Below are 27947 nucleotides of genomic sequence, written 5' to 3' on the forward strand. Positions count from 1 at the left end.
TTTTCCAGGACAGTGGCTCTGTACCCACTGGGACCAGGCAATTGTTTTTATTGACTTGAGCAGCAGAAGACCAGGCCTTCTACAAGACTAAGTGAAACACAGGTCACTTGTTTACTGCAGGGATTTGTGGCATCAGCTTTCACTAATTGCTTGGAAAGTTCTGGCTTCAGAATTTGGTGCATTTGGAAGAAGGTGAGTGGGAAACCTGCTATAGCATCATTTTGAAATGACACTTTGACCTTGTTTTCAAGTCCTTGCAAAGCAGAGCCCACCTCCAGCTCATAGCTCTGCTCTTACTGATTACCATTTTAAGTCCTTCAGGCATTTTGCTGTGCCCAAAGGGCCGTATGCTTTTCAGAACAGAATAATCAGAATAATCTGACGTGACAGAGAGCTGCTAAACCGACTCTGTTCTCTCTGGGCTGTCAGGACAGGACAGAGCCCTGTGCTCGTGCTGGAGGGGACCCACGTGGATAAGTGGAGGGCTGACATTTTGTCCCAGTGGGACTACTTGTTCCAGTATGTGAGCAACACAGAAGTCAAACACTTGGCCTGAGGTGACTGATGCCTGTATTTTTCCTGGTCAGGGCTATGTGTCTGGGGAAGGACATGGCCCAATGAGGAGAAGGGCTTTGGGATTTACATGAGCTCTTCTGCCCTAATTATCTGTCACTGTAGAGAGACAGGACAGTAGGTGAGACGAATCCTCAATGAGATCCTCTTGCCTGTTTTTCTATTTCTTGACCATGAAGAAACCCCTATAAATCTAACTTGTTCTTTCTGAGCTGAAGATGAAGGGCCTCACTTATAAGGTAAGAAGAAATTGCCAGTGTGATCTGCTGCTCCTTTATCATTTTACCCCAATTATATGAAATATGCGGTGTGACCATCTAGCTGCAGTATCACTCCAGAAATGTGGCAACAGGAAGAAAAGGATATATAAATACTTTTTAAAGACAGCAGCTTACCTATTAGATTTTTCCTACAGAAAAAAAAAAAAAAAGAGTCAAAATGGCTTCTGTGAGTCCAGTTTGTTATGTCTCCAGGCACAGCTAATTATCCTGACTTAACCCAGTTCTGAGTTCTTCCCAAGGGTTTTGGGGCTATTTCATCTGTTTTGCTTTACAAATGGCCTTTATTTTACTTTCCTCCTACATGTTCTGTATAATCTTTTTGGTCCCTGCCTCAGTGAGGAGACGGGAGCTGGTGTGACAGTGGTATCCCAAGGCTGTCTTGGGGTGATTTTGGKATRWTACTCTATTYCGKATCRTCTGCTCCATGCCCAGGAAYGGGTCCTGTAGCTTTAAGGCGRGTCTGGGAYGGGGYCAGGGGAGCTCTGGCATGGGCTTTGTTCAAGCCCTCACTCTCTGTGTGCTGGTCTCACTCTGCAGGCCTTAGCTAGCTTGGATTTTGTTAGCTTGTGCAGGAAGATTTTCCCTGAACTGGCAATTCTTTGGCAGCTTCTGTTGATTTTTCTTGGTCTTTTGGGCTTGCTTTTTGGTCCAAAATCAGACCATCTCGGGGAGCCCRACCTGAGGGGAGCCATAGGAGTAAATCTGCCTGGCCCCAGGCTTCAGGAAAAGCCAAACCAATGAGAGAAAGGACTCTAACTCCACCAGCTTCATCTGCTGTGGGGAAGAGACCAACATCAGAGGTTCACCAGGTTCCCATCTGTGTTTTTTCCTTCCCTGAGCTGTGTGGACTTTGTTCCTCCCCTCAGACAAAGCTGTCTGCCATTCTGTTTTTCCCTAGCACGTGGCCGGCAGTTTTTCCCCTTTGCCTGGCATTTTGAGTTCTTTTGTTTTTTTATGTTCCAACTTGTTTGCATCTGTGAATGTTTCTGTCAACGGACTCCTCTGGGAGATTGTAGCACTGATCACCCTCATGGACCCTGGTGTGAGTTAAATTTGTCTCCATAAAACAGGCTGAGAAGTGGGTGAGAGTCAACCCCATGCCAGTCCTGTCTTCTGCACTGTCTGAGGGCAGATGGATAAAACCAGAGAAAGTAGGGAGTGTTAATTCCTTGGAAGAGTGCCTCAACCTCCAACAACTTCCAGCTCAGCGTTTTGCAGACCTAGACCTGTGATTGTACATCCTGGTGGATTTTCCTTCCATTATTTTGCCCCTTAATTTCCTGCTTTGAAGTCATATAAACTCTCAGCATCCAGCATGTCCTGCAGTTGGGAGTCTTGCTCCATAGGTGCACCTTTTCTGGAATATTAACTTTTGCTCTTTTTGAACCTACCACCCCCTGGTCATTGTTTAATCCCTTGCAGTTCTTGTGTCAGAAATGGTGAATACTTGTATTCTATGACACTGATACATTTATAGGCCCCTGCCAGCTACCTCTTCCACAGAGCAATGGATCTGCTTCCTTCTCTTCACACAGAAGTTGCTCCACACTTTTAAGCAGCCTTTTGGCTCTCCTCCAAGCCTTTTCCTGGCTTTGCAATAGCTTCTGTGACAGGAAGRGAGAAACTCCAATTAGATTTCAAGACACGAGTGCAATATTGTTTTAGACACAGGTGTAGTAACATAGCCTGCTCTCGCTTTCTTTCCAAATTATTTTYGTGTGACGGTTATATACTTCTAAGAGACTAAAATCAATGCAGGTATTAATTAAATTTTTTAGTCAGGCTCATCCAATTAATCATCAGGACTTTGGAGCCCTGGCTTAACGGGATATCAGCGGTTCACAAGCTGGCTCTAGTCACTAGCAAGCACCAGCTGAATATACCTGGGGATTACAGTACCACACACAGCATGGTGCACAGGGAGGGGCTGAGCAGAGCAGYGATTTTCTTGCCAGATGTTGCCGGTGCACAGCTGTGAACACGGCTGTGTTGTTGCCGTGGTGAGGGATTAGGACACGGGATTGCAAAGTGGAGCACCACAGCAGAGGTGCTGCTGCAAAGCTGTGCTTCTGGCTGGGCCACACAAACTCTCAGATGGCTCTGTGTCTGATGCACTCAGTCTTGGACCTCAGACCTGGGAGCTGGGACACCTCCATCTTGCCCTCATTCTCTGTCACTCAGATGTATTTCTCTGCCTGGACTGCTCTGTGGTGGGTCACCCACTGGTTGTGATTTCGCTGCATGCCTGCTGGTCCTGGAGCTCTTCCCGCAGAGCATTGGGATGAGAAGGTGATGAGAGTTTAGGGATTTGTTATGTGCTGGTAACAACCAAGTCTGACACACTATATTGACAAAGGATAACTTCTTTCTCTCCTTTCTCATCAGGAGCTTTGCTCAGTGCTTCCTGTTTCTCCTGTGCTCAGCCAGGGCAGAAGTTGCTTTTYCTGCTCCTCCAGCCCCTCAGCAAGAGTGGATGTACATCTGATTCACCATGGGCAAGATGGACAACACCTCCGTGGAGCTGAACTCTCCCTCCGAGGTGAAGCAGGCAGCCCTGGAGGAGCTGGACCCCATCAACCCTGAGACTGTGAGCACCAAGAAGAAGAAGAAGAAGGARATCCCAGACAGAGGTTCCTGGAAGGGGAAATTTGACTTCCTCCTGTCCTGTGTGGGCTATGCYATTGGTCTGGGCAATGTCTGGCGCTTCCCTTATCTCTGCGGCAAGAATGGAGGAGGTGAGAGAAATGCAAGTGAGCAGCCTTGTCCCCAAGCAGGTTTTGGTTCATGTGGGTCTGGGCAAATGGGTGGTCCTTTAGCTGAGAGCTCTCCCACATGATGGGAGTTTTAAAGTTGTCAGAGTTTTCATGCTCTGTGGGGTTTACTGGTAAGTGTAGACTGGGAAGAAGCAGTCCAAAGAAATAAAACAAGAAGTTTGAGTTCTGTCAAACTTCTGCAGTCTAAATCTGCCGGGCTACAAAAAGAGGCATATGCAATCTCATTTATTTACAGGGAGGGCCATGCACATAGGCACCCACCTGCATGCTGTGGCACCTCCACAGAAACCAGTTTGCATCTGTTAAAAGTAGGGTTCTCCTAAGTCTAGTGTATTCTCAAGAGAATTCTCCCTGCCCATCTACACATTTACTGCACATCTTGGGCCAAGACACAAAACACACTTCTGTGCCTCAGCTTCCCTCTAACATGGCACTATTTCTTTAGCCTTGTCAGGGAGATGCTTTTGTGGAAGGAAATATGGACTGGTGTCAGTGGAGCAGAAGCTCTTTCTTCTCCATGCCCAGCTCTCCCATTGTTTGTGCCTGTTACTAAAATAGCCTTCCTTCCCTGCCTTGAAGAGCTGCTCACCTTGAACCACTTTACAGACTTTCCACAACAGTCCAAATCTCTTTCCCTCACCTTTAAGGCTGTATATATAATTTTAATATTGCTTGTTAGTCTTCCCACCTTGCTCTTTGCTTTCCTCTTAACTCTTCCCTCCCTGGAGTCCCTGTCCCAAGAGCCATATTAATTCATGCTGCTCTGAGGGTCTCTTCTCATGCTGCTTCTCCACGTCTTTTTTATTTTCCTTTTGCCTTTGGCTCTCATAATGTCTCATATCACCAACCCACTTCTGCTGTCTGTGTTGCAGGCGGTGTAGGATGCTCTTCTCTTCYAACTTGGGAAAAGAGGAGAAGGGTCCTGCTCCTTGAAGCGATCTGTCCATTTAACTTCATGGCAGTTAAGGGTATCTTGGCCCTGTTTCTAAAGCATGTGGAGTAAGTGCCAGCAGGAGACCAGAAAGTTAGCAATTTTGACAAGAAAATGTCTGAGTATGCTGTTTTCATAGAATTGTAGAATCATAGGATCATCTGGGTTGGAAGGCACCTTGAACATCATTGTGTTCCAAACCCTCTGCCAAGGGCAGGGACACCTTCCACTAGCCCAGGTTGCTCAAAGCCACATCCAACCCAACCCTGAACACTTTCAGGAATGGAGCATGCTCAGCTTCTTTGGGTTTTGTGGGGAGGTTCAAATGTGCAGGTTTATGGGATCACCCATAAACCAGGCACGGGGAGCCTGTGCCACCAATGCCAGAGCCACGGTGTGGGTTTGTCAACTGCGTCAAGCCACACTYTGACTGCTAGCTCTCCTCACAGAGTATTTCTGCCGGGGCTTGGTCCCAGCACTGGTTGTTAGCCAGCATCTGCCCTGCGGTTGTTGCGTCATCTCAAGTCTCACACCCATGACTGTCTCCTCACACATAAAGATGGAGATGACAATGCCTATAATTAGATGAGGGTGTTGTGAAGCTAAAATCGATCCTACAAAGTCAGCTGAGAAGCTAGGACAGAGGGTGCTGTGGAGGTGTGAAGCACTATTATTAGCATTAACAATGGCACGCAGGGTGATGTCTGCCCTGGCAGCTGCAGGCACACGGAGGGATCAGCCGGCTGTCAGCAGGTACGCCAGGMGGATAAAATGCGGGAGACTGCGGGAGGGAATTGGCTCCTGCTTGCTCCCAAACACCATGCCTTCCCTGCCGCTTCGTGCAGTTCGTGGCAGCCTGGATGGCTCCTTCCTCTCACCCTGTTCGCAGGCACGACCGCTCCCGCAGCCGGCAGTGATGAGCGGCGGGTGGAGGCTGCCGCTGCTGGGGCCGGGCGGCAGAGCTGACGCACGAAAGCGTCACCGGGAGCGGGAGCGGAGCAGCGAGGCAGGGGCGCACGGCAGCTCATTCGCAATCGGGTGGGCACCGCCTCGGCTCTGCCCCGACGGAGGCGCCTGCGGAGCACAGCAGACTGTGGGTGGAACTCTAATTTTAGCGTCCCGCATGTGCGCTGCTCAGAGCACGGTCGTGTGGGCTGCTTCCATTACGCACAGGCAAATTGAACTGAATGGAAATATTGTCGTCTCACTTACCGCTGTCACATTGCATCGGCTCATGGCTGGTTTGCTCGGCGCAGGGAGCCCAGGGCACGGCAACCCAGCGCTCGGCCCATCCGCTGCGGGGAGCAGGCTTCACCCGAAGTGATGTCTGGGCTCCCTGCGGACCCTGCACATACCTGGATGTGCCCAGCTGTGCCCATGGCTCCAGTCTCCACACCGATGTCTGACCTCATACAGTCCCTTTGATCTCAACAGGATTGTACCGGATTCCAAATTCACTCTAAATGTGGCTCGGTACCTGCTAAAAATTGCCTGTGAGGTGCTGGGCTTGAATAACTTGAAAGAAAAACAACTCTTTAARTAAGCATCATGCACTCCTCATTTGCGCACTGAGACTCAAGGCAACAGTGTGTAACAACTTGCAATGCTCAACTTTTGATTCGTGGGCAGTGTTCCCTATTTTAATGATTGTTATTCTCTGCTGTATGACATCGGGAACAGGCAGATTTGGGGCTGCACAGTGAGCACCAGGTGCTGTTGATCCTTCCTTGCCTCCAAGGGTCAGTGTTCTGAGCAGGCAGAGCAGGACCAGCATCATCACCCCTTTGACACTAATGGATTTGGGACTTTCACAAGGTCACACACAACCGTATTTTGCACAGGCCTACAAAATTTAGGCGCAAATTTCAAAACTAATTTCCCACTTGGCTGTACAGGATCTGGGAGTATTATCCATGCTTGCTTGGGGACCCCGCCCTCCAGAATCACAATGTGATGGCCTCCAGCCCTCAGCTCAAGGAGGTGGTCTAATTTGTAGATTTCCATTGTTCTTGTGGAGAACCTTTGTCAAGTCAAGGTAAAAKACTTGTGTCCAAAGGTTTGTTTTCTTTTTTTCCCCCAACAGTCTAGTAAGATCTTTCACCTACAAACCTTCCTGACCTGCTGTGGATGAGAAATGCMGGATCATCAGGGCTTCAGCCAAATTTCGTGAATCGCTTGCATAGAAGCGAGGAAGAGACTTGCACTGCTGCTAAGCTCAGCCTCCAAACTCCACAGCAGCAGGGTGGCAGCATCCATATCCTTGGAGCAGACACTGGCTTCCTGCASAGCTCCCAGGGGGCTGGACCCTGCAGGCTGTGGTGTCTAGCGAGCACACAGGGGAGTATGCTGAGCGGGCACAGCGATGCCCAAAGCTGTTCACTGCTCTTTGCCAGGCTGCTGGTGAAGCCAAGAGCCTGTGCTTCCATGCCAGCTTGTGATTCATGGTCACTGGGCTGCTGGCACAGGGAGTGTTTCCTCCCCACCACCCACTGCCAGCTCCTCTTGCCTGCTGCCTCCCACGGACTCCCATGCCGGGTGCTGGCACCCGCCTCTCCCAGCTGGGTTCAGCTCCCTGCTTGGCAGGCAGATGTCTCCAGCTGGGTGTCCCCTGAGCCAGCATCCCTGGCTCTGCCTGGCTGCTTCCCTGGCCTTGGAGAGCAGCTGCTGGAGCCTGGCTCTGCTGGGTGCAAGCTAGGCTGCAGYTCTCCAGAGTGGCTTTGCTTGCGGGCTGCATGTTTGCTTTTCCATGAATATTTGGAGAAGACTGAGACTGACAGCTCAACCCTACAGTTAGTGCAAGAATCAGTGCTGTCCAGAACATGGACAGCTGCTTCTGGGCCAACTGAGTGTCCCCTCTCTGTCCCCAGCCACCATCTTTTTCAAGAGTTCATCTTCCTCAGAAACGATGCCATGCTCAGGCATGTGCATGARAGCTTTTTCTCGGGACCTAGAACTCAGGATGATCTGAACATCACCCAGCAAGGCTCTCCTACTGTAACTGCTCTTCTAAAAACTGGATACCAGTAATATCTCTATTGAATGGCTGTACTACCTCATTTCTAGTGATGAGATGATTTCCATASGGCCATGGAGAAGATAGTATTTTCACCAGGAATTTTAAGGCTAAAACCGAAAACACAGGTGGGGTGGTATGTAGCACTGTTACAAAAGCCAGTACAATCTTGGTCATGGTTTTCTTAAAAGCTGAAATAGCTATAAACAAAGAAAGCAGTGCCAATAGTAGATATTTCTGTGCACTATTGCCTCAAGAAGAAGAATTGAAAGCTTCTGCAGCTTCTACAGAAAGCATCAGCAAGAAGTTACCAATGTCAGTGTCCAAGCTTTTGGGTTTGTTGTCAGATTGGGTTTAGCATCGTCTAAATAGCTAGGAACAAAGAGAACCTGGCATTGCATAGCTAGTGATGCCAGTGTATATGGATACATGGTACATATACACCCATAGTGATAAGGGGAAGACAGTGATGACTTCAGTGGGAGAATCACCAAATACASCAACTCCAGCTGCAAACTGTCACCTCTGAGAGAAGCTACTCCTTATCACACAGGKGCTGCAGAGCAAGAAACTGCAGCTGGAGGCATTTCCTTCTTGTTCAAAGGGRGAGCTGCCTGATAACATTTCTTCTTTCAGGGGCTTTCCTCATCCCCTATTTCCTGACACTGGTGTTTGCTGGGATTCCACTCTTCCTGCTGGAAACTGCTCTGGGCCAGTATACCTCTGTTGGTGGACTGGGAGTCTGGAGATTAGCACCCATGTTCAAAGGTACAGTGCTCTATGTGGTTTGTGACAACAATGGCATTTAGCTACAGGCAAAACCCCATTTATGGTTTGAAATAAAATCAGCAAACCCCTGGGGCCTGGGATGGGGTGGCAGGTGAGGGGAGGTTTTTTCCCTCTCTGTGTTTATCAAGCTGTTTTTGACCCTGATGTCTGCAGTTACTAACGTCATTGTGCTCTGTTCAAGCAGTTTTGGGTGGTGACAAGGAACTTTATGAGCAATATGGACTTTGATGGAGGGGTTCTGGTTGCAGAAGACCCTTTGTTGCCCCAGGCCTTCCTTACTTTAATTGCATGGGAGTGCTGTAAACAGGGGACACAAATCAGTTGCTGTGTTTGGAGTAACTGTTTTCTAGAAGTCAATGGTGATGTACAAGTGCCTTGGATGTGGGAAAGTGTGATTCTGCCAGGGTGAAGTCACTTCTGAAGTGACAAGATCCTGTTTTCGTGGAGCTCTGTCCATAAAGTACCTGTAGCACACTGAAAGGTAGCACTGCTCCCCAGTGTGAAATGGATGTGTGAGAGACGTGAGAGAACACACCTCCCTTGCTGACCAGCTCACAAAATTATAGCACACTCTGTGTTGATGACCTGATTCCCTTTTTCTGGTTTTCCAAAAAAAACTTGCTCTGGTGCCTGTGAACTCTCTTGGGTACTGGAGACTGAACTGCCTTGGATATTGATGCTGCTCTCTGCGTTCATTCACAGGAGTGGGACTGGCAGCTATGGTTCTCTCTTTCTGGCTGAACATCTACTACATTGTCATCATTGCCTGGGCTCTCTACTATCTCTTCAACTCTTTCACTGCCGTGAGTTATGGGCATGTSTGCAGCATGGCATTGATTGTGGTCTGGGTCCTCACTCCTGCTTTATGGGAGWGAGTTGTTTATACCCCAAAGCAGGCACTAGCTGCTTGCAGTTCGTGCATAGAATCCTTTTCAACATCCTGCTGAACCCTTCCTGAAGAGGTTTATCAGCGCTGGAGGCAGTTTTGCAGAGCTGATGGGTACTGATGTTTTTCCTCTGGAGGGGATGGTTCCATCCCCTCTATGGGAACTGTTCCCTGCTCACAGTCTTTAAAACTCACCCTSTGTTTCTGTTCTATTTCTAAAGCTGTTGGAATCTAAGAGCTGCACATTTCTAGAACAGGTTTTGTCAGRTTTTGTCACATCATGGTCTCATTTTTCAGGGCTTAGTTCTGATCTTAATTAGTTCTTATTCACTCCTCTCTTGATAAATGACATCCAAGGGATTTTTCGCTGGAAAATGATTCAGAAAGCACCTAGACATCTGCTTGTGACTATCCTTTAGCCTGTGCTTTGATGTTATGGTTTATAGTGGGTTTCTCTTCCATAGCAGGGTCTTCTGCCATACAAAGTTAGAATCACAACCCATGTTAACTTCTTGGTAGCTGAATTATTTATTTCAGCCCAGAAACTGGTAAGAGTTTCCTTAATGTAACTGTCTGAGCAGCCTGCAGCCTTAAAGATATCAACCCCATGGTTCAAATGGGATCTTTTAAAATGTCATTTAGATATAACCCTGAAATACTGTTATGAATGCTGTACATCCAGTATTACTTTTTGTTTCAGCAAAAATGTCAAGTACCTATCAATAAACTTTTGCTGAATTATTGCATTTGACATTACCAACTGTGCTTCTACCACCAATACCACCTATCACTGTAGGTTCCTGGATCAAGAACAAAATTATTGGCTGTGCATGATTAGATGCACAGCCTCTGCACCCTCAGAGGACTCCCAAATGAACAAAGGTGTGCCCCAAAGGAACTCATCCCAACTACACCCTGGGTAGGATGCATCTTAGGATGAGGCTTTGGTCCATTCAGGTGTCACAGATCCAGCTGTGACAGTGCTTGGATGTGCACAGGYAGCTCCAGGTGTTTGACTTTTCTTTTACCAGAGATAATTCCAAATTCCCAAAAGTATCTATGATGCAAATGAAAAAGCTAGGCTAATGTTCCCTGTCCCTTCTAAATTTGACTAACGRTATTTTGAACTATAATAGGAGCCCAGCCTGCCTTCTGCAGTTGCTGTCCTCTGAAATTCAGAGGAAATGGAGCAGCAACAAACTGTCCCCCAGCCTGCCCCTCCCTGTGAGAGCTGTGCAGCATCTCTAACATGCAAACATAGAAAAGCCATTGTGCAGCACTGCTCTAGCCATTGCCTTTTCTACAGTTCAGTTCACAAGTCAGTGAAATCACTGGGTGGGTGTAGCAGCCCAGGGGGCCACCAGAATGTCACCCCCGTCCCTGCAATAGCCACTCTTCTGCCAAAATACCATGTTTGAAGGTATCATCTGCTGGAGAGAATTGATTTAGATGGAGCAGTGAAGGCAGCACTTAAAGGCACTGATGCCACAAGGCATGTAAAACACAAATAATATTTCTGAAGGAGTCTGTGTTCGTGGATGAATAGGGATGGATACAAACATCTTAAAGCTTTGTTGAGCTGGAGCCTCAGGTCTTATCTGCAGAGGGAAATCACCCAGAATAGCTGCTCTGCATTTATCTACGTGCRTTGTGTTTGGGAAAAGAGATAGCTGCACATGGAGACACATCCAAGCTGCTTTCCTTGGGCTGGCTCAGCTGTGGCCCCACACGGCCCGGGTGAGTTACCCTCATGCTTGCACAGCCCCTGACACTGCTGCTTCACTGCCTGCAGTGCCAGAGCTGATTGCATTGGGTCTGTGGTGTTGTGCTACTGTCACACTGATACCTAGACTGTAAACATCTCCCAGGAATCCCTTTGTGCTGCTTATAATTAGGGCAGTGGTCAGCATGAAACAGCTACTGAGCTCTAAATTTACTCTTGTGTTTGTGTTATAACAGTCTGTTCATGTAGACAATCCATTGACTCCATTCTCAGGGCCATGTTGCTTTTTAAGCATTGAAGTTGGTATAAATGAAAAATAAGAAATGAATCAGTGTTTATTCTTTGTGCATTAAATTCCAGCCAATTGTTGAGTGAAGGCAGCAAAAAGCTGTAATGGTTATAAATGGAATAAACCTTGATAGTATTTCAATTTGTACCTATTAATTATCAACTGTTAGTTGGAAATGGCTTTCTATCTGGGGAATTGCTAACATTTTATTGGAGCTACAGCATTGCCCTAATCACATAATGATATTTTTTCCTGGAGAATCCTTGTCACATTTTGTCATATTTTGGAAAATGATTCTGTGCTTTTGACTATAAGGACATGCCGATCCAGTGGAGTTGCCCATCCTCTTTGCAAAAAAAAAGAAAAAAAATAAATTAAGGGGTTTCAGTTTAAAAGAAGCCAAATTTCACTTGGGGGATATGACATGAATGATAACCCTGCTGTCCTTGTGCTGGTGCAGGACCTGCCGTGGCAGAACTGTGGGAACCCCTGGAACACCGACCGCTGCTTCTCCAACTACTCCCTGAACGACACCACCAACCTCACCAGCGCTGTCACCGAGTTCTGGGAGTACGTCCCCAGCCTGCCTACACCAGGTTTCTCCCCCTCCCCACGGTCATTGTACCTGCCCACCAGGGCTGTGGCTCTGCCTGTTGGCACTGTTCTTTGGACAGCTTTGGCAGGAGGTTTGGCGTTACAGCCGGCCTCTGGCCTTGGTGCTGCGCTGTGCAGACACAGGTCAGGTGGATGGACAGGCAAACAGCCTCTCYACCTCTCTTCTCCTTCCTTAATCCCATCATGATGAACCTCAGTTGTCTCTGGGGATTTGCGTGTTCTCATGCTTGTCTGCACTGGCTCTTCACCCTCCAGCCACCTCTGGGAGCTCCGAATCTCTCTGGCATGAATTGTGGGGCTTCCTCCTAACACAGCGTCTCCCACCCTTAGGAGGAACATGCACCAGATGTCCGGGGGCCTGGGGGAGCCTGGCACCATCCGCTGGCCCCTGGCTGGCACACTGGCCCTGGCCTGGCTGCTGGTATACTTCTCCATCTGGAAGGGTGTGGAGTGGACTGGCAAGGTACAGTGTGAGGGCTGGGTGTTTTGGTGCTGCCTCTCATTGCTGYGCTGTCAGAAAGTCCTCCTGATTCAATTTTATTTTAATGTCTRCAACTAAGGTTATAGTGTTTAGAGGCAAAGTCACAGTAGATACTATATAATTCCTGGCATTTACATTTTACGGCTGTAAAAATTGCTACTGTGTTTATGGTAATTTTCATTTTAAGTGTAGAGAATAGTTCTTCCCTGTAAGGTTGTGGGTGTGAGCGCAACTGTTTTTGGGAAGAGACATTTTCAGATACTACTAATATTTCCCACTTTAGGGCAGCCCTTTGAGAGAGCAGAGTCTCTTGTGGTCTCCCCCTTTTGACAATCAGTCTCTTAAATTGCTTCTGGTGGAAAAACATTCACCATCTCCTTTGAAAATTTCCCTGCTGCCCTTTCGATATTGGTAGGAGACCTTCAGATGAGAAGCCTGTTGTTATTCACTGTGCAGTGTTCCAGGCTAGCACAGCAGAAAGGTAATTGCTTAGTTTAGTGAAACAGTGATGCTGAGATCCTGGGATGTGTTATTTAGAGCACAGCATGGTGCAGTGGGACACTATTATGAAAGGAATAATCTAAAGAAGAGATCAGAAAGAAGCAATTCAGGGGTAGGGCACCTAAGCTGTTAATGTCCCCAGTGGCTCTCAAACAGGATTTAGCTACACAACCATAGCAAAGCCCTGGTGATTACTGGTGTGGGCCCTGTGATGAGGGATGGCACATATCTGTGAGATCCTGAAACAGTGCTGAAAAGAAAGCAGTGGAATCAAGACAACTCATTTTGCTTGATACACTGGTCTAGAAAAACACTAGCTTTAGCTCTGCAAAATAAGAGTGTGATGACTTAAGGGGATTATTTCTGTGGACTAAAATTATCCCTGTGCAATTCCCTTGTCTTTGGGTGTTTCATCCAGACTTTAGCATGCTACTTTTGTGATTAGTGTGTCCTTGCATATCATTGGCAGGGAGAAACCTCAAACAGCCAGAAATGTTACTGGCATGGGAATGGGAAACAGCAAATACAAAGAAATGCTGCCGAAAGTGGCTGTGCTTGGGAGCCTRTTACCCTTATGGAAGGACATGTGAGATGCAATGATGGCATGGAAGGTGCCTGGGCCCTGGTGGGCTGATGGCTTCTCTCCCATGGGGTCTTTTTCAGGTGGTGTACTTCTCAGCCACTTACCCCTACTTCATGCTTTTCATCCTCTTATTCCGGGGAGTCACGCTGCCAGGAGCCAAGGAGGGGATCCTCTTCTACCTCACGCCTGACTTCAGGAAGCTCTCTGACTCTGAGGTTTGTAGCCTAATGTGGAAAACTCTTACCTCCTGGTTGTCTCTGCATTAGGCTTCCCCAGGCACTTCCTGTGAATATTTTAAGCATTTAAAATAACCCCTTTTAAGCAGTCATGACCCTCAGAGGCTGAGACAAAGCTGAGGGACAGGTTGTTTATGGGAAGACATCCGTGCAGCAGCTCTGCTGTACTCAAGGAGTGTTATCCATGGGGTGGGAGAGTCAGAASTTATCCTGACAAAGGGAAACCCCTCCATGGGCTGGGAATGCCTTATTTCACTGACTGTCCTGGGATTGGTGATTTGGTCTTGTTCTGGTCCTAGAGAAAGGATGATATGGTGGTACTGGCATGGGGGCCTCAGAAGCAGCACAAATGCAGCAGCACACACAGCAGCAGTTTTTGGAAGTGCTTAAAGAATGAGTGGTGGCCAGTAAGATTGCCTGGGCAGWGGGAGCTCAGAGGGGACCCTAGACTCATGCAAAAGCAAATTTTTCAGGAGACACAAGACTGCCTTTTTCAGMAGCAGTGCTCCTGTGACTCCAGAGTCACCACTCACAAGCTTTCCAAGTTTTAAGACTTTAAGGCACTGGGACAAGCTGTCTTCCTCTGCAGCTGTAAACAGGATGCATGACCCTTCATCCATCCCAAGAARCAGCCTTCATCCACACATTTCAGAGGGCTGGGGATATATGTGTGATGCTGGGCCAGGCTGCACTTTGATGCACTCCACACATGGAAAGGATGCAGATCCGCTGCCTCCCAGTACATAAAGGGGCCTACAGGAAAAACCTGGTGATGGTCTTTAGACAAYRACATGGAGTGATAGGACAAGAGGCAATGGCATTAAACTGAAAGGTTTAGATTAGACGTTAATATGTTTAGATTAGATATTAGTAAGAAGCTCTTGACTTGGCCCCAGTGACAGTGTTCCCTCAGGTCCTGGCCACCCCACTGGGTTGTACATCCAGTCCCCTTGCTGGCCTTGCACTGAGCTGCTGCAGGACATGTAACTGCAGCATGGAGTCCCCTTCAGCTGCACTCCCTCCCTGGCTCCTTCTCTGCAGGTCTGGATGGATGCAGCCACTCARATCTTCTTCTCCTATGGCCTGGGGCTGGGCTCCCTCATCGCTCTGGGGAGTTACAACACTTTCCACAATAACGTCTACAGGTCAGTYGTTTTTTCCCATCCTCCTGTGCGAGTGCTCAGGGGTGGTGAGGGAGGGAGTTGTGCTGAGTCTGGGTGCCTGATCTCTGCTGTCCCCTTGCTGGCAACATCCAGCCTAGGGGACACACTCTGATCTCTGTAGAGGGGCTCCCTGCCTGCAGAACACTTAGTATGTCACCTAAGCTACCTGTCCTAGGCACAGGACCAGCTCTCAACTCTTTTGTTTACCCCACCTGCAAGTGGTTTCTTTTCTCTCTTYCTCTCTTCCAGAGACTCCATTATTGTCTGCTGTATAAACTCCACCACAAGCATATTTGCRGGATTTGTTATTTTCTCCATCATTGGCTTCATGTCACACATCACAAAGAAATCAGTGTCAGAGCTGGCCTCCTCAGGTAAGCAGAAACCCAGGTTCAAATGCAACAGCAACCTGTGAGAACAATTTGTAAGTGAGCATGGGATGCTCTTAGGTCTTCCCTAACTTGGTGTGCTGAAATTTTATTGTGCTGTAGTGAAATATTTAGGCCATTTGCTGTTTGAAACCTTCCTATGGAGAATAGATAATACCTAATACGTTCAGCAGACGTGATCAAAATTTGGAGTCTCTTTTTCATGCAAAAGCTTGAGACTGTGATCTCAAAATAATTTTTTAACCAAGATAGGACTGTGTCTTTCTGTGCAGACATATTTTGAAATTGCTGTCTTCCCAGAGAAAGCTTTTATCTCAAAAAACAACATTTTGTGACGGAAAAAAAAAGAAAATTGTAACCAGCTCTGAATATTAGTCTATTTTTCTAGCAAAGTGCTCCAGCTCCCTTTGGCTGCAATAATTTGATGACTTTCTTGCTTGCAGGACTTTTTTTCCCCAGTCATTTCTGTCTCCCCATCCTGCCCCTGTGTATTCCAGTGGGTTGGTATGTCATGGGCAAAGACTCAGGTGTTTTTAGCTCCCGTATGAAATCCCCACAATTCATGGCTATAATTGTTTTCTCTCTGTTTAACCATAGCCCTTAATTGAGACTTCTGATCAAATGCTTTGTAAACATGGGCTCATTGCTCTTTTCATTACTGCAGGCCCTGGACTGGCTTTCCTTGCCTACCCACAGGTTGTCACACAGTTACCCTTGTCYCCACTCTGGTCAATCCTCTTCTTCTCCATGCTGATGATGCTGGGTCTGGACAGTCAGGTGAGATAACCCAGGGACAAAGTGGAGGAAGATACAAAAATATCTTCAGGTACAATGGTGGTGTCCCATTCTGCACTTGGGACAGTGCTGAGCAGAGTGGTATTTTATTCTTTTGTGGTGTGAAGGTGGTACTTTGATGCAGCATTTTGGCATTGTTGTCRATGCCAACAGCAACCCTGAGCAGAGSTGCAGCTCCCTGGCCTGGTCCACAGGTTGCCAGGGATAGAACCTGGCAGAAGGAAGGAATCATGCCTTGGAAAAGGCTGGTGCCTGGGTACCCTGAGTGCTTTGCCATCAGGTAAATCTTACACAATACTTGAGGGGAAAGCAGTAAGATGTAGCAACAGGTCTCCACGTTTCCCCCTCAGAGCCCTCACAAAACAAAACATAAACCATTATCTCTGTGTTTTTACAAGCAGTGATGCTTTTTTTCCTGATAATTCAGCATAAAAGTAGCKACCCAGTGAAGTAGTGAATTGCAGCATGCCTTCCTATTGAGTGCATCAAAATCAAAGGTTCCTGCAAAAGCCTGCACTCAGTCTGTCACACCCTCTTTTGTGTCCATGTGCTCTTTCCTTGCAGCGCTAACCACCACCACAAAATGCACGCTCTCTTGGATTACAGGTAGTGTTCATAAACCCAAGCCTATTTCACAATCAGACTCAAACCAATTTCTGAAATGTTACACCAGGTTTCCAGGAAAATCTAATCAATCAAATCTGGTTTTCAACCATGTCACACTCTCATAAATGCATTATAAAGCTCATCACTGCATTTCCACAGACATTATTAAGCAAAAGAGAAAAAAATACTTGAATAATACCTAAATGTTCTGAGAGAAGCTACATCTACAGAAAAAAAAATTATCTCCATGGATTATTCACTCAGTGCTGGTAAATAGTTGGAGACATGACAATAAGCCCTCTAAGCACTCTGTGGAATTTATTTGTTGCATTTGCTTCTAAAATACCCCTTGAAATTCTCCACGTCTCTTCTGACAGTCTCGGAGGGCAGGCAATCTGTGGGGGGCTATCATTACCTGGAAGAGGAGGCYGGGGGGGAATAAAAAAGGAAAACAAGCTTTTAAAAAGCACAGCTAAATACATGTAAAGAAGCTTTCTGTCTGCATGCTGGAGCTCTGATTCATTGAAATACACCAGCAACAGCATGGCAGCTTATGCATACAAACCAAATACCAGAGGCTGCAACAATGGCTGCAATTCCACATGCATTTGGAAACATTCAGTTAAAAAAAAGTTTTTCTATGTACTGATTAGATATCCTTTGTGGCATTTGCAAATGGGGAGCAGGCGTTTTTCATTTGGGTCAGCAGCCCTGTTTGTGAGGCTCAACAGGGCCATAGGGCATTTCCTGCACCCCAGGGCTGCTGGACTGAGACTGTCCCTTATCACTGGCGGGGCACAGCTCTGTAGGCACAGCAGGGATGCTCAGAAGCCCAGCTAGTGAAGGGAGGGGTTGAAATCTGTGTTTGTGATGCAGCCACAAGCCCCAGCCCTTTAGTGACAGTGRGAGGAGGTCCAGCAAGTCCCCTGCCGATGCAGCACAGCTCCATCTKCCTCTGCCTGCCAGGGTGCTCATTCCCTTTGCAGTTCCTCGAGTGGGATGAAGTACCTGGATTGACAGACACCTCCCTCCAGTGCCTCACTCATGTGCCTTGGTGTTCCCTCTGCTCTGATCCACCYGAGCTTCAGCTTTCTCCCATCTAGACCCTCTTTCGTAATATGCTAATGCTTCCTTCTGACCTACCAGTTTCCAGGTCAGGCATTTCTTCCTCAGGGGAGCTGGCAAGCCTTGTGACTGCCAGCCTGTGTCTGTCCCATGTGAGGCTGCCTCACACGGGTTGGTCATGAGGATTCCCAGCTGCCAGCAGTGAGACCACTCTCATGGATCTCTCCTGCGCATCTGGCACCTGTGGTCAAAYTCCCCTCGGGTCCACGCATCCCAACAGGGTGCTCCGGGTGGCTGAGGAGGAAATAGCAAGCCCTTGACACGGAGAGAGGGTGGGAAGAGTCTCTTTCAGACCCAGCTGCCACCTATGTTGATTCCCAAGCCCAGATTATTGGACCCAGCATCTTGTGTAATGATTAAGCCCCTGAAGGGGAAAAGGAGCAAAAGAGAGAAGTTAATGGAAATAAAATGCTTGAGAAAGAAATAATATCATGGGCTGAGGCGTGGGGCAGAAATGAGTATGTGGTAAAAATTGTGACTGGAGACAGTGGGAAAAGCAGATTTTTTTGGAAATCAGACTACAGTGGCAAGAACAGGAGGSACCCAGTGCTCAGCTTCTCACCATTGTGAAAGCAGCATTCTTTCATTCAGGTTCTTATATGTGCAAGGAGCCAAGGTTTGGTATTTAGGCTGGGAAAGGTGGACTCCAGGCCAGCCAAGGAAAAGCTCTGAGCCTTCTCCAGGCTGCATCCCCTATGGCGTCTGAGGCTGACATGAGGCAATCTTGAGTAAATGGTGTGAATACCATTGCCTTTTCTATGGCTAGAAAAAGCAGTGTACGACCATTTGCTTCTCCACCTCATCCCTTACACAGCAGCWTAATTTTGATCGGAGACAAAGAGAATTCAACTCACTTTGCAGCCCTGTTCCTCATCATCCATCTCCCTGTCCTTCCCTCTGTGCATTCCCTGAYGTTGATCCTTCTTCCTGCACCAAAGGGCTGTCAGTTTTACTCCATCCTATTATCTAAGGCATTATTTTCTTCACTCTTTCTCTACTGGACACCACCCTCTGCCCCTGACCAGCACTGTACCCCTCCAAACCTGTTTCCCTCTCTGGTCTCAGATCCCCTGTCCCTGCCATGGCTCTGGCAGTGCCTGACCATGCATCCATGTGGAAAGAATAACTTTTGACAGTGGTTTTTTTAGTCATGCTATCTCTTCACACTGTGGTACCAGCTCAATCCTGACTCTTTGAGACAACAAGCCAGGTGGGATGGGGTGAAGAGCTCACTGCCAATGACTATAAAGGCAGCTTAACCCATGCATGAATGGCAAAAGATGCTTTAATGGCACTCATGTCCAACATAAAAAGCTTAGTTCATTAAAAATTCAAGTTGAAGCAGTTGAGCTGTGATGCTCTGGGAATACTGGCTTTCCATGTGGAAATAAAACCCTGGGCATGCACATCTCCCTTTGCCTTGCTCTGGCCCACAAGGAAACCTGCCCCAGMAGTCAGTAGTGTGCAAGCTCTTCCACCACCCCTGTCTAGCTATAGGGTCAGGCTTTTCATTTTTCTTCCACACATCTTCCCAACCCTCTGCTGCTCTACTTGGTCTGTATACCTCCACTCTGGGGATTTTTTTCTTCCCAGAGACAGGGAAGTCTCTGACATTGAAAAGTGATGAAACTACTTTCATTTTCATTGCACTGACTTGTACATTTGYTCAGTGTGACCAGGGAAGCCAGTTTGCTGCTCTTATAAATTCCCAGGATTGTTGCTAGAGGCACAATGTACTCCCTGAGAGAGGTATGTTACCTGTTTCTGAGAGTGAGATATAAAAATAAATCTCACGATTTATCAAGAAATAGGAGGGAAGGATGCATTTCACATATAAACAGTCAAACTGCCCTTGTGCCAGAAGGCAAAACTAGTAGAAAACTGGAAGGCAACGCTCATGGGGATTTTTTTATGTGTTGTGGCACACATTATTATACTGTGCCTGGTAYAGTGCTGCACAAATCATCCAGGTGTTCATCTCTAGAAAGATGATGTGCTGTGAGKTTGGGCTTTTGGTGTGCTACATGCATTTCATGTAGTGTGCTTGAAAAAGTGAAATGAAGTCAAGGACTGGATAGTAAGAGATGTTATTCACATGTACACGAGACTGGGTAATGCAGGTCCTTACTGAGTGTTTTAGATCATTGAACAGCACAATTGCTGTTGCCATAGGCTGAGAAGAGCAAGAAGGRAAGAGTGAGAAAGTTCCTGCACTTGTCTCAGCAGCAGCCCGACACACAACTGTAACATAGGGCTTGGCAGTGTGGGGAGCAGGGCAGTGATGGGGAGGTCCTAGAGATTTCATGGGAAGAAAGGGAAGGCTTTTCATGAGAGATAGAGGGCAGAGATTTATCTCAGCTATTTTTAAGTATTTRACTTCTGTGCTCCTAGCTCTATCTATATTCAGTGGGGAGAGAGATGAATTTTCAGAAGATGGTTCAGACCAACTTGGTGCAGAGATGCCTCTTTCTTTTCTAGAGTCTGCAGAGAGTCCATAAATCACTAAGGTTCTCAACATTAAASTTAAATGGGGAGGGGGAGGGTTTGATGCCAGGCTAAGATATCTTTTAATGTATTTATACATATATCCTTTGTGTATGCATTTTCCCATAGTTCTGCACTGTGGAAGGGTTCATTACAGCCCTGATGGATGAGTATCCTCGAATCCTAAGAGCCAGGAAGAAGATCTTCATCGCAGTAGTCTGTTTCATCTCTTATCTCATTGGATTCTCCAACATCACCCAGGTATAGATGACTGTGCTTGTACCTCCATTCATGACACCCTTCTGGTCCCTTTGGCACCAAAGCTTTGGGAGAGGTGACAGTATTTCTCCTGTTCTGGATAAAGTGGTTTGCTCATCACTGCTACATCTCAAGTGATTTAGGATGCCTCCATAATTTTTACCATCATCCTATTGTCAGACTTGGTGYTCTGCTGTTTGCAATGAGGGTTCAAGCCAACAGAGTCCAAGCTGAAGGAATGCTTGCTGCAAAGAGTTGGAAACTTGAACCTCTGGAGTTGAAGCCAAGGCTCACATGAGCAGAGTTGAGGGCGGAGTGGTCTGGAGACCATTTGTRGAGCACTGTAGGTTCACAAGGAGGCAAGGCAAAACTCCTAGGAGGGACAGAGCAGATGAAATTAAGCGACTCCTAAAGCAGAGAAGTAGAAGAGATTGTAGTGAATTTCTTTATTCCTCACCCTTGGCTATGCCTGAACAGGCTGGCTAATTGTCTGTAAGAGCGCATCAGTTTTGCTGCTGGGAACCAGACTCCAGTGGAAACATTGCAAGTGGCTCTACTGCCCAAGGAAATGAACATTAAGCCATCAGACAYGGACAGTAGCAATCCAAGCTGCAGGCTGATATCCTTGGTCATAATCTATAACTGAACTCCTTAACCCCAGTTTTTTCTTTTCAGGGCGGCATTTATGTCTTCAAGCTGTTTGATTACTACTCAGCCAGTGGCATGTGTCTTCTCTTTCTTGTCTTCTTTGARACCATCTCAATTTCTTGGTGTTATGGTAAGCAAAAAAACCACCTTGTTCTTTTGTTTTCTCAGTGGATATGGTGAATTACTTAAAAAGCCAGAGCTAGTGAAGGTGATAACGATTTTGCCAATGAAAATAGCTTAGACTGATAACTTCAGAAAATCAGGAATGGAAGGCTGTCATCTCACTTCTCCAGGCCATCCTAAAGACCTCTGCATGAATTGGCAGATGCCCAGGGTCATTTTCTCTGGGCTCTCTAGAGGACACCAGGGACATGGAAGCTGTTAGCATGAATTTGTGTCCTAGTACCCCATCCCCTCCAGATAATGTTTCTGATGCCACAGCATTGTCACCTTCTYGCTGTGCCTGGCCTGTGCTCTGTCTTGAGAAGAGGTGAAGACAATGGCACAGATATGGGGAGYTTTTGTTCAAAGCTCATTTCTGCTTGCAGGTGTGAACAGATTTTACAGAAACATTGAAGAGATGATTGGCTACAAACCTTGCATCTGGTGGAAGATCTGCTGGGCCTTCTTCACACCTCTTGTCTGCCTGGTAAGACCTGGAGAATCCTATCTGCAGAAGTGGATCTAGAAAGGTCTTTAGATGGGCTGTAGTTCTCAACCCTGCACTGGTCTGGTGCGATTTGGTCCCAGGCAGCCTTGGGATGGGTAAAGTGATACAGGAGCTGCTTTCTCTCTGCCTGCTGGAAATCATCCATGGAAAAGTTCTAGATGATTGCTTTTAATCAAAATGAGGCCATCAGTTCTTCATTCGTTTTTTTTGAGATGTCAGAAGATAAGCAAAATAATTTAAAGTTTTAAAAAGCTATTATTAGTTCTGGCTTTCAGCTACTTCAGCTTCAGCCTCAGCCTGGCTTATGAGAACAGAAGCCATCACCRAATGTAGGATAACTGGCTGCAGAACAATTTGGCCTCTGCTGGTTCCTACCCTTCCAGCAGAAGTAGTGCAGGGAGTGCTGTGATAAGCCCAATGATAGGAAGGTGAAGACTCCTGGTATCAACTCTGAGGATGCTGTTAAGTTGCATTGGAGCTGCTGTGGAGGCACTGCTTGTCTCAATTGTGTAGTGAAGAGGGAAATCAGGGATACTCCAGTTTCAGCTTTTCATATAGGATCAGAAGAAATGCTATGAAATTACCAGTTGGTGAACTGAAAGAATCTAGGCTAATGTAAAGAGCTGTTGCACTCCTATAAGGCTGTTGTGAGCTAAGGGGATAATGAAGGAAAGAATGGTTGGACCCTGATTTTGCACACTTGCCCCTGCAATGACCAGTGCTCTTTTCCAGGGTGTGTTCTTCTTCAGTGTGGTGGAAATGACTCCTCTGAAGCTGGGAAAGTATGTCTATCCTGCGTGGGGACAAGGCATAGGTTGGCTCATGGCCCTGTCCTCCATGGTTCTGATTCCAGGGTACATGCTCTACTGTTTCTTCACCTCAACAGGGACTCTCCGGCAGGTAGGAACAGCTTCACCACCCTGCTCTCTGCTCAGGGTAAGCTCCTCCCTGAACTAAGCCTGARCCAAACAGACCTGGCTCTGACAGAACTGTTTGAGTGCACCAGGTTGGTGCTGCAGGACCTCTGTGGACCCTCTYCCCCAGTAGGGCTCAAATCAGTCCCAGTGCACTCAACAGCCTCCAGTGACATGGGCTGGCTGGAGAGGACCTGCCAGCACAGCTGAGCAGGGCGTGTCTGAGCCCTGTGAGCTCTGCTGGGCTGTGGTTGAACATGCAGGAGACCTTCAGGTGGTCTGTCCTTATGTCTGTTGTTCCTCATTGACATTTGTGTGGTCATCACTACAAAAATGGAGCCCTCCTCCSCTGAATATCCCTTTGGTGTGGGGTACTAGACCATGGAAGAGTTTGGGAAGATATTCTTGAGGTTTCTTGACCCAGAGAATCCCAGTTCCTGGCAATCCCTGGTTATGAGCGTATTTACTTGGAGCTCCTCAGCCAGATCAGCATCCTCCAAGCATGAATCCAGAAATATCTCAGGCTAGGCCCTGCTAACAGCAGAGACAAGCACAGGGGTAGTTTGTCATGTGCTTTTCAGAAAGCACTCTGTGACTGAGGGGTCAGGARGCAAGAAAGATGCACAATACCCACCACACCAGTCTTTTTTAAAGCATTTTCTTTAGTAGTTTGGGCAGGATTTTATATAGCAATGAATCATCAATCTCTATGTCATACCCAATGCTTACTGTTAAGATTTTATTTGTAGTGTTGGCATTCAGTCTTGAGAGCACTGTGCCCCTAGTCCCTAGCTCAGTGCTGTCTGCTGCAAGCTACAGATGTAAGAACTCACCCCAGGGGTGCTGATTTATGGCTGTCCCAGCCCAGCAGGACCAGCAACCAGACACCACCTAAATCACAGGGGTTTACTTAGGGATGCTGTGTTTTGAATAATGTTTAACTCAGAAAAGTTTGGGCTGAAATTACTGGGCTGAGGTCAGCTTCAGGTTTTCTACATTTAAGGTAAAGTTGCAGGTGAATTTGAGTTTTCTTCYTCCCAGCCTTCCATTTGGATGGGCTCTGATGTGGGAAGTGGGTGGGTTTGGGTTCTGCTTTCAATTTCTGGTTTCTCATCTGAAGGTGGGTTTAGGTAGGAGTGAGTGACTTCCTGGCAGGATTCAAGCCAAGTTGTTAGGTCAAACCACTTGTTAATTTTGAGTTTAAGGCCAGTGCAATTCCAGTAGTAGGCCCTTTCTCAAACAATTAGAGGGGTCCTTATTCACTCATAATATGAGTTGGAAAAAGGGGGAAGGAAAGCCTGAAATTACATATATGGGTTCAACCCTTTGCCTAGACTCGCTCTTGTTTCACTGGAGATGGAGAGAGCACATCTCAGCAGGTAGGGGAGCACAAACTGGTCCGTGACCTCCCAGGAGTAGCTCAACTCCTCCTGACCAAGGGCTTGTGCTAATTATATCTGCAGCACTTCCAAAGTGYTGTGTGTTCCTGTGCTGCCCCAGGCATATGGAGGGAAGCTCATGAGTGTATTTTCACCCATCCCCTCAGGATCTTGTGCAAACCATCAGTTCCTGTAAGCAGCATGAGTGGCTGATGTGCACCCTCCCTGTCTGACTCTTCCTCCAACATTACCCACAAACACCACGAGACCCATACCCCCTCTCAATCATTCATAGACCTAGGAGTGAGCAGCAGATGGCAGCAGGAAGAAAGTAGGCTAATCTATGTGTGCATGTRTTGGTATCAGAGAGACAGAGAGAATTTTTTGGCCTCTTATGTGCACAGATCCTGGATTAATTTGTAATAGAGCTGGAGCTGGAGGGAAATTAGATGCCAATCCTGAATAAAGTGGTTTTGACAGACAGGAAAGATTACAAGTCATTTTGATCCTACTGAGCATGAATGTGAGAGGGGGRAAAAATTACCATGAATGGCAGAAGCAGTTCAGTGAACAATTCAGGGACTTCACCCAGCAACAGCCAGTTCAGCRGTATCAGAGGGTAAAAGCTTGTTTCCCTTTACTGGAAAGAGGTTCTACCTGTCTACAGGGATGTCTGTTCAGGTCAGGCTTAATCCTCCTCTGCATTCTCTTCTGCAGTGCACAGCATCAGTCCCTCCCTGACTGGCAAAAGTGATTCATTCTTCTTCATCACTCCTGATGTTCAGTCCACATGCTTCCAGTAATGATTTGCCCCTCCATATTTTCCTGGGTTCTTGCTTCACTTGACTCTGCAATTTTCATTTGATCAGCTCAGGGTGACAGGAATTGCTGCTGCGCAAAGGTTGGCGCAGGTGAATGTTCTGATGTGCATCAAAGGCACAGATTGTAACCTTGTTAACTTGCTGTAGTTACTTAGTAATGCTTTGCAATCAAACCTAATCAGAAACAGTCTGCTCTGAAGCAGGTGGCATTACAGCACTCTTCTGTACCTCCTTGGAGCTGGTCTTGCCTGGTAACAGTTTGCCTGTTACCAGGATGCTCTGCAYATTTCAGATTAAAGGAGGAGCTGCTATACTCTGTGCAGCATCAAAATAAAGGTGATATRCAGAGTATTTTGGGATACTGCCAGATGCTGCTGGAGGAATCATTCCCTGCACCATCCCTTTTCCCTGTAACCAGAGTCACCTCTGAACCCTGAGGCAAGTGTCCCAGCCCTCAGCTGCTGCCATCCATCCCTGGCTGTCCCACAGCCACTGTCCCCAGCCCTGGCTCACATTATCTCCTTTCATTCCCGGGCAGCGTTTGCAGCAGATGACACAGCCCAGGCCAGAGGTGCACGCTCAGAACAACGGCCTCCAGCCAAAGACATCTTTGAATGGGAGGATCTCAGATGCTGCCGTGTAGGAGGAAAGCCTGAACTCCTCGTCCTGCCCCGTAGCTGCTCACTCCACACTCTTCCTCAAACTCCTCTGGCACAGCTTGCTGACCCTGGCTCTGTGGTTTCTTTTGCTTGTCCAAGAGAGGACCTGGTGGAGTATCCTGTTCATGGCTCTTCCTCGTCCCATGGCTGACCAAGGCCCTGAACAAGCTGCCACCAGGGCATTGTGTGGTGACCATCTTCATCCTGCAACATCCTGGTCCAGACTCTCAGAGAGGAGCAGCTGGYACCCACGTCTTCCTCCTAGAGAACTTTGATTGCTGTCCACTTCTCTGTTTTTCTTGCTTTTCCATGAGGAACTCCGCAGAGTACCCCCAGCACACAGCTGTGTTTCACCCCAGAGAGATCGGATGGCTGTCAATTGATGGAGCATAAAAACACTAGCAAATACATAACGGGAGGGGATGTGCAGAACAAAGGATTCTAGTGCARAGCAAGGGATTCTAGTGAGGAGTCTTACATGCTAGTAACTGTAGGACATCACCCCAAACCTGAAGAAGGGCTTAAGAAGAGTTTGTGCTGCTCACAGGTGCCATGTTTTGGCCCTGCAGTCTCCAGATGTGTCCGCTGCATCCATTGGGGCTGGTGTGAGCCAGAGCCTGGCAGAGCAGGCAGCATTTCTCTTCTGGAGCATCCTGGCCTCTACAGCTGTGCAGTAGCCACTCTCTGGCCCTAAAAAGCAGCTAAAAGAGTAAAGGAGGGCTCTTTGCTAYAGGCTGCTCAGATCCCCTGCACTGACCACAGCCAGCTTTGTGCAGAGGCGAGGCTGTGATAAAGAGATTTTCCAGCACTGCAAATCTTCTGCCAAGCTGAAACAGGGTAGTTCCTGCCAAGTACCCTCCCTGGCTGGGAAACAATAAGGTGGAGCATAATGCCCATGGATGGTTCAGTTTATACCTTTTTCAGGAAGTGGCCACACCTAAATCCCAGCTGGTGGAATACAAGAACTCCTGAGACAGTTAGCAGGATGTAGCCACCATGCTTAAACCCACCCCTGMAAACCAGTGCTGACTTCCCTTGGGAAGTGTCTGTTCAGCCAGCTGCTGTCACTGGCACATCCCAACTCCCAGCACACAAAGCACAGAGGGTCATGAGCTCTTGTAGATGGTGCTGGAGAAATGTAACACCTCGGAGAAGGCTGGGGAGTGTTTCAGAGCAGTCCTAAAGCAGCAGCATATTTCTCAGTTATAAAGCTTTGTGGAAGGAGGTGGCTCATCACAGCACCATGTGTAGGTGTTACAGTGGCACTCCCAGTTGTGCCAGCCTCTCAGTGACCCCACGCAGAGATGCCCTTGTACACAGAGTGTTTGATGAGCACACATGCTGTGACTTAGATTAGTCTCTCCCCTTCCTGGCACAGCATCGCCAAGTCTGCTCACACTCCCAGCTTCAGATCAGAACCAACAAACTCAAAAATGAGCATCCAAAAAAAGTACATCCCACCCATCTTTCCTGCCAAAGAGTCTGGTCTCAGAAGTGACACACTGCAGTCCCCCAGGGGTGCTACTGCAGGTGCCAGCTGAGTGCTGAGCCTTTGCACAATTCTCTTACATTCCGGTAGTACCTTCAAAATGCTTCAAGCTGGCCCTGTGCTGCCTGTTCGTGGGACTCACCAGAATACAGGACCAACCTGCTCTTCTGCCAATCTTCCAGCCTGTGGATCAGCAGCAGAAGGAAGAAAGAAGTTTTCTGGTGAAAGCTAAAGTCAGACACCTTTGGAATGGGTCCCCTGCCAACTCATTGGTTCATCTTTATTGATGTTTTTTCAGATGTGTAACCAATTTGTATTTGTACACATGATTCTCAGCAGTTATGGCTGCTGGGAATTAAGTGCATGTTTTGTGGTCTCCAACACCCCGAGATCRTGCCCTATCCCACATATAATTGTTACAATGTTTGTGTCAAAAAATAATGCGGCTGTTAAATAGATATGAGGACACGCTGAATTTACAGGCTTGGTCTTGTAAAGCCAAAAGCCAAACACTGAAAGCTGCAGTCATAGCTCATCACCATTAATCTCAGGCAGTTACAGACATGTCATCTTTCCTTTTCCCTTAATTGTCTGTGCCAGTGTAGCTGAAAACTTCTATTCCAATTTTACCTATTTTTATGAACCGGGGCAATAAAGGAAACCACTCTTCACAAACATGTTGTGTCCTTAGAGAAGGACTTCTCTGCTCAAAAAAGATGTTAAAGTTCTAAACTTTGCAGTAATGATCCTTACGAGAAACTCGCTTTTCCTGTGCATCCAGGTCCCATAACTCCATCCCCTCAAATGCAGACTGAACATACCACAGGTGAGTGATGGGCAAAGGACTCAATTTTTGAGTGAGGCCTTAAAAC

At 47.3% G+C, this 27947-nt stretch overlaps 1 protein-coding gene across 1 annotated transcript; it reads left to right on the top strand.

Annotated features, from left to right (window-relative positions):
* The first annotated feature begins 3210 nt into the window (after positions 1 to 3210).
* On the top strand, positions 3211 to 27859 carry LOC130589001 (sodium- and chloride-dependent GABA transporter 1-like). Its single transcript, XM_057390089.1, has 14 exons — positions 3211 to 3589; positions 8209 to 8340; positions 9064 to 9164; positions 11720 to 11829; positions 12205 to 12337; positions 13520 to 13654; positions 14717 to 14820; positions 15088 to 15212; positions 15892 to 16004; positions 20367 to 20498; positions 21171 to 21273; positions 21692 to 21792; positions 22546 to 22713; positions 25466 to 27859. Exons 1-14 carry the CDS (start codon positions 3346 to 3348, stop codon positions 25568 to 25570), a joined length of 1806 nt encoding a protein of 601 aa, XP_057246072.1. The 5' UTR covers positions 3211 to 3345; the 3' UTR covers positions 25571 to 27859.
* The last annotated feature ends 88 nt before the right edge of the window (positions 27860 to 27947 follow it).

This window comes from Malurus melanocephalus, unplaced genomic scaffold (assembly GCF_030028575.1).
Source record: "Malurus melanocephalus ecotype Western Australia unplaced genomic scaffold, MMel_1.1 scaffold_22, whole genome shotgun sequence".
Lineage (NCBI taxonomy): Eukaryota > Metazoa > Chordata > Aves > Passeriformes > Maluridae > Malurus > Malurus melanocephalus.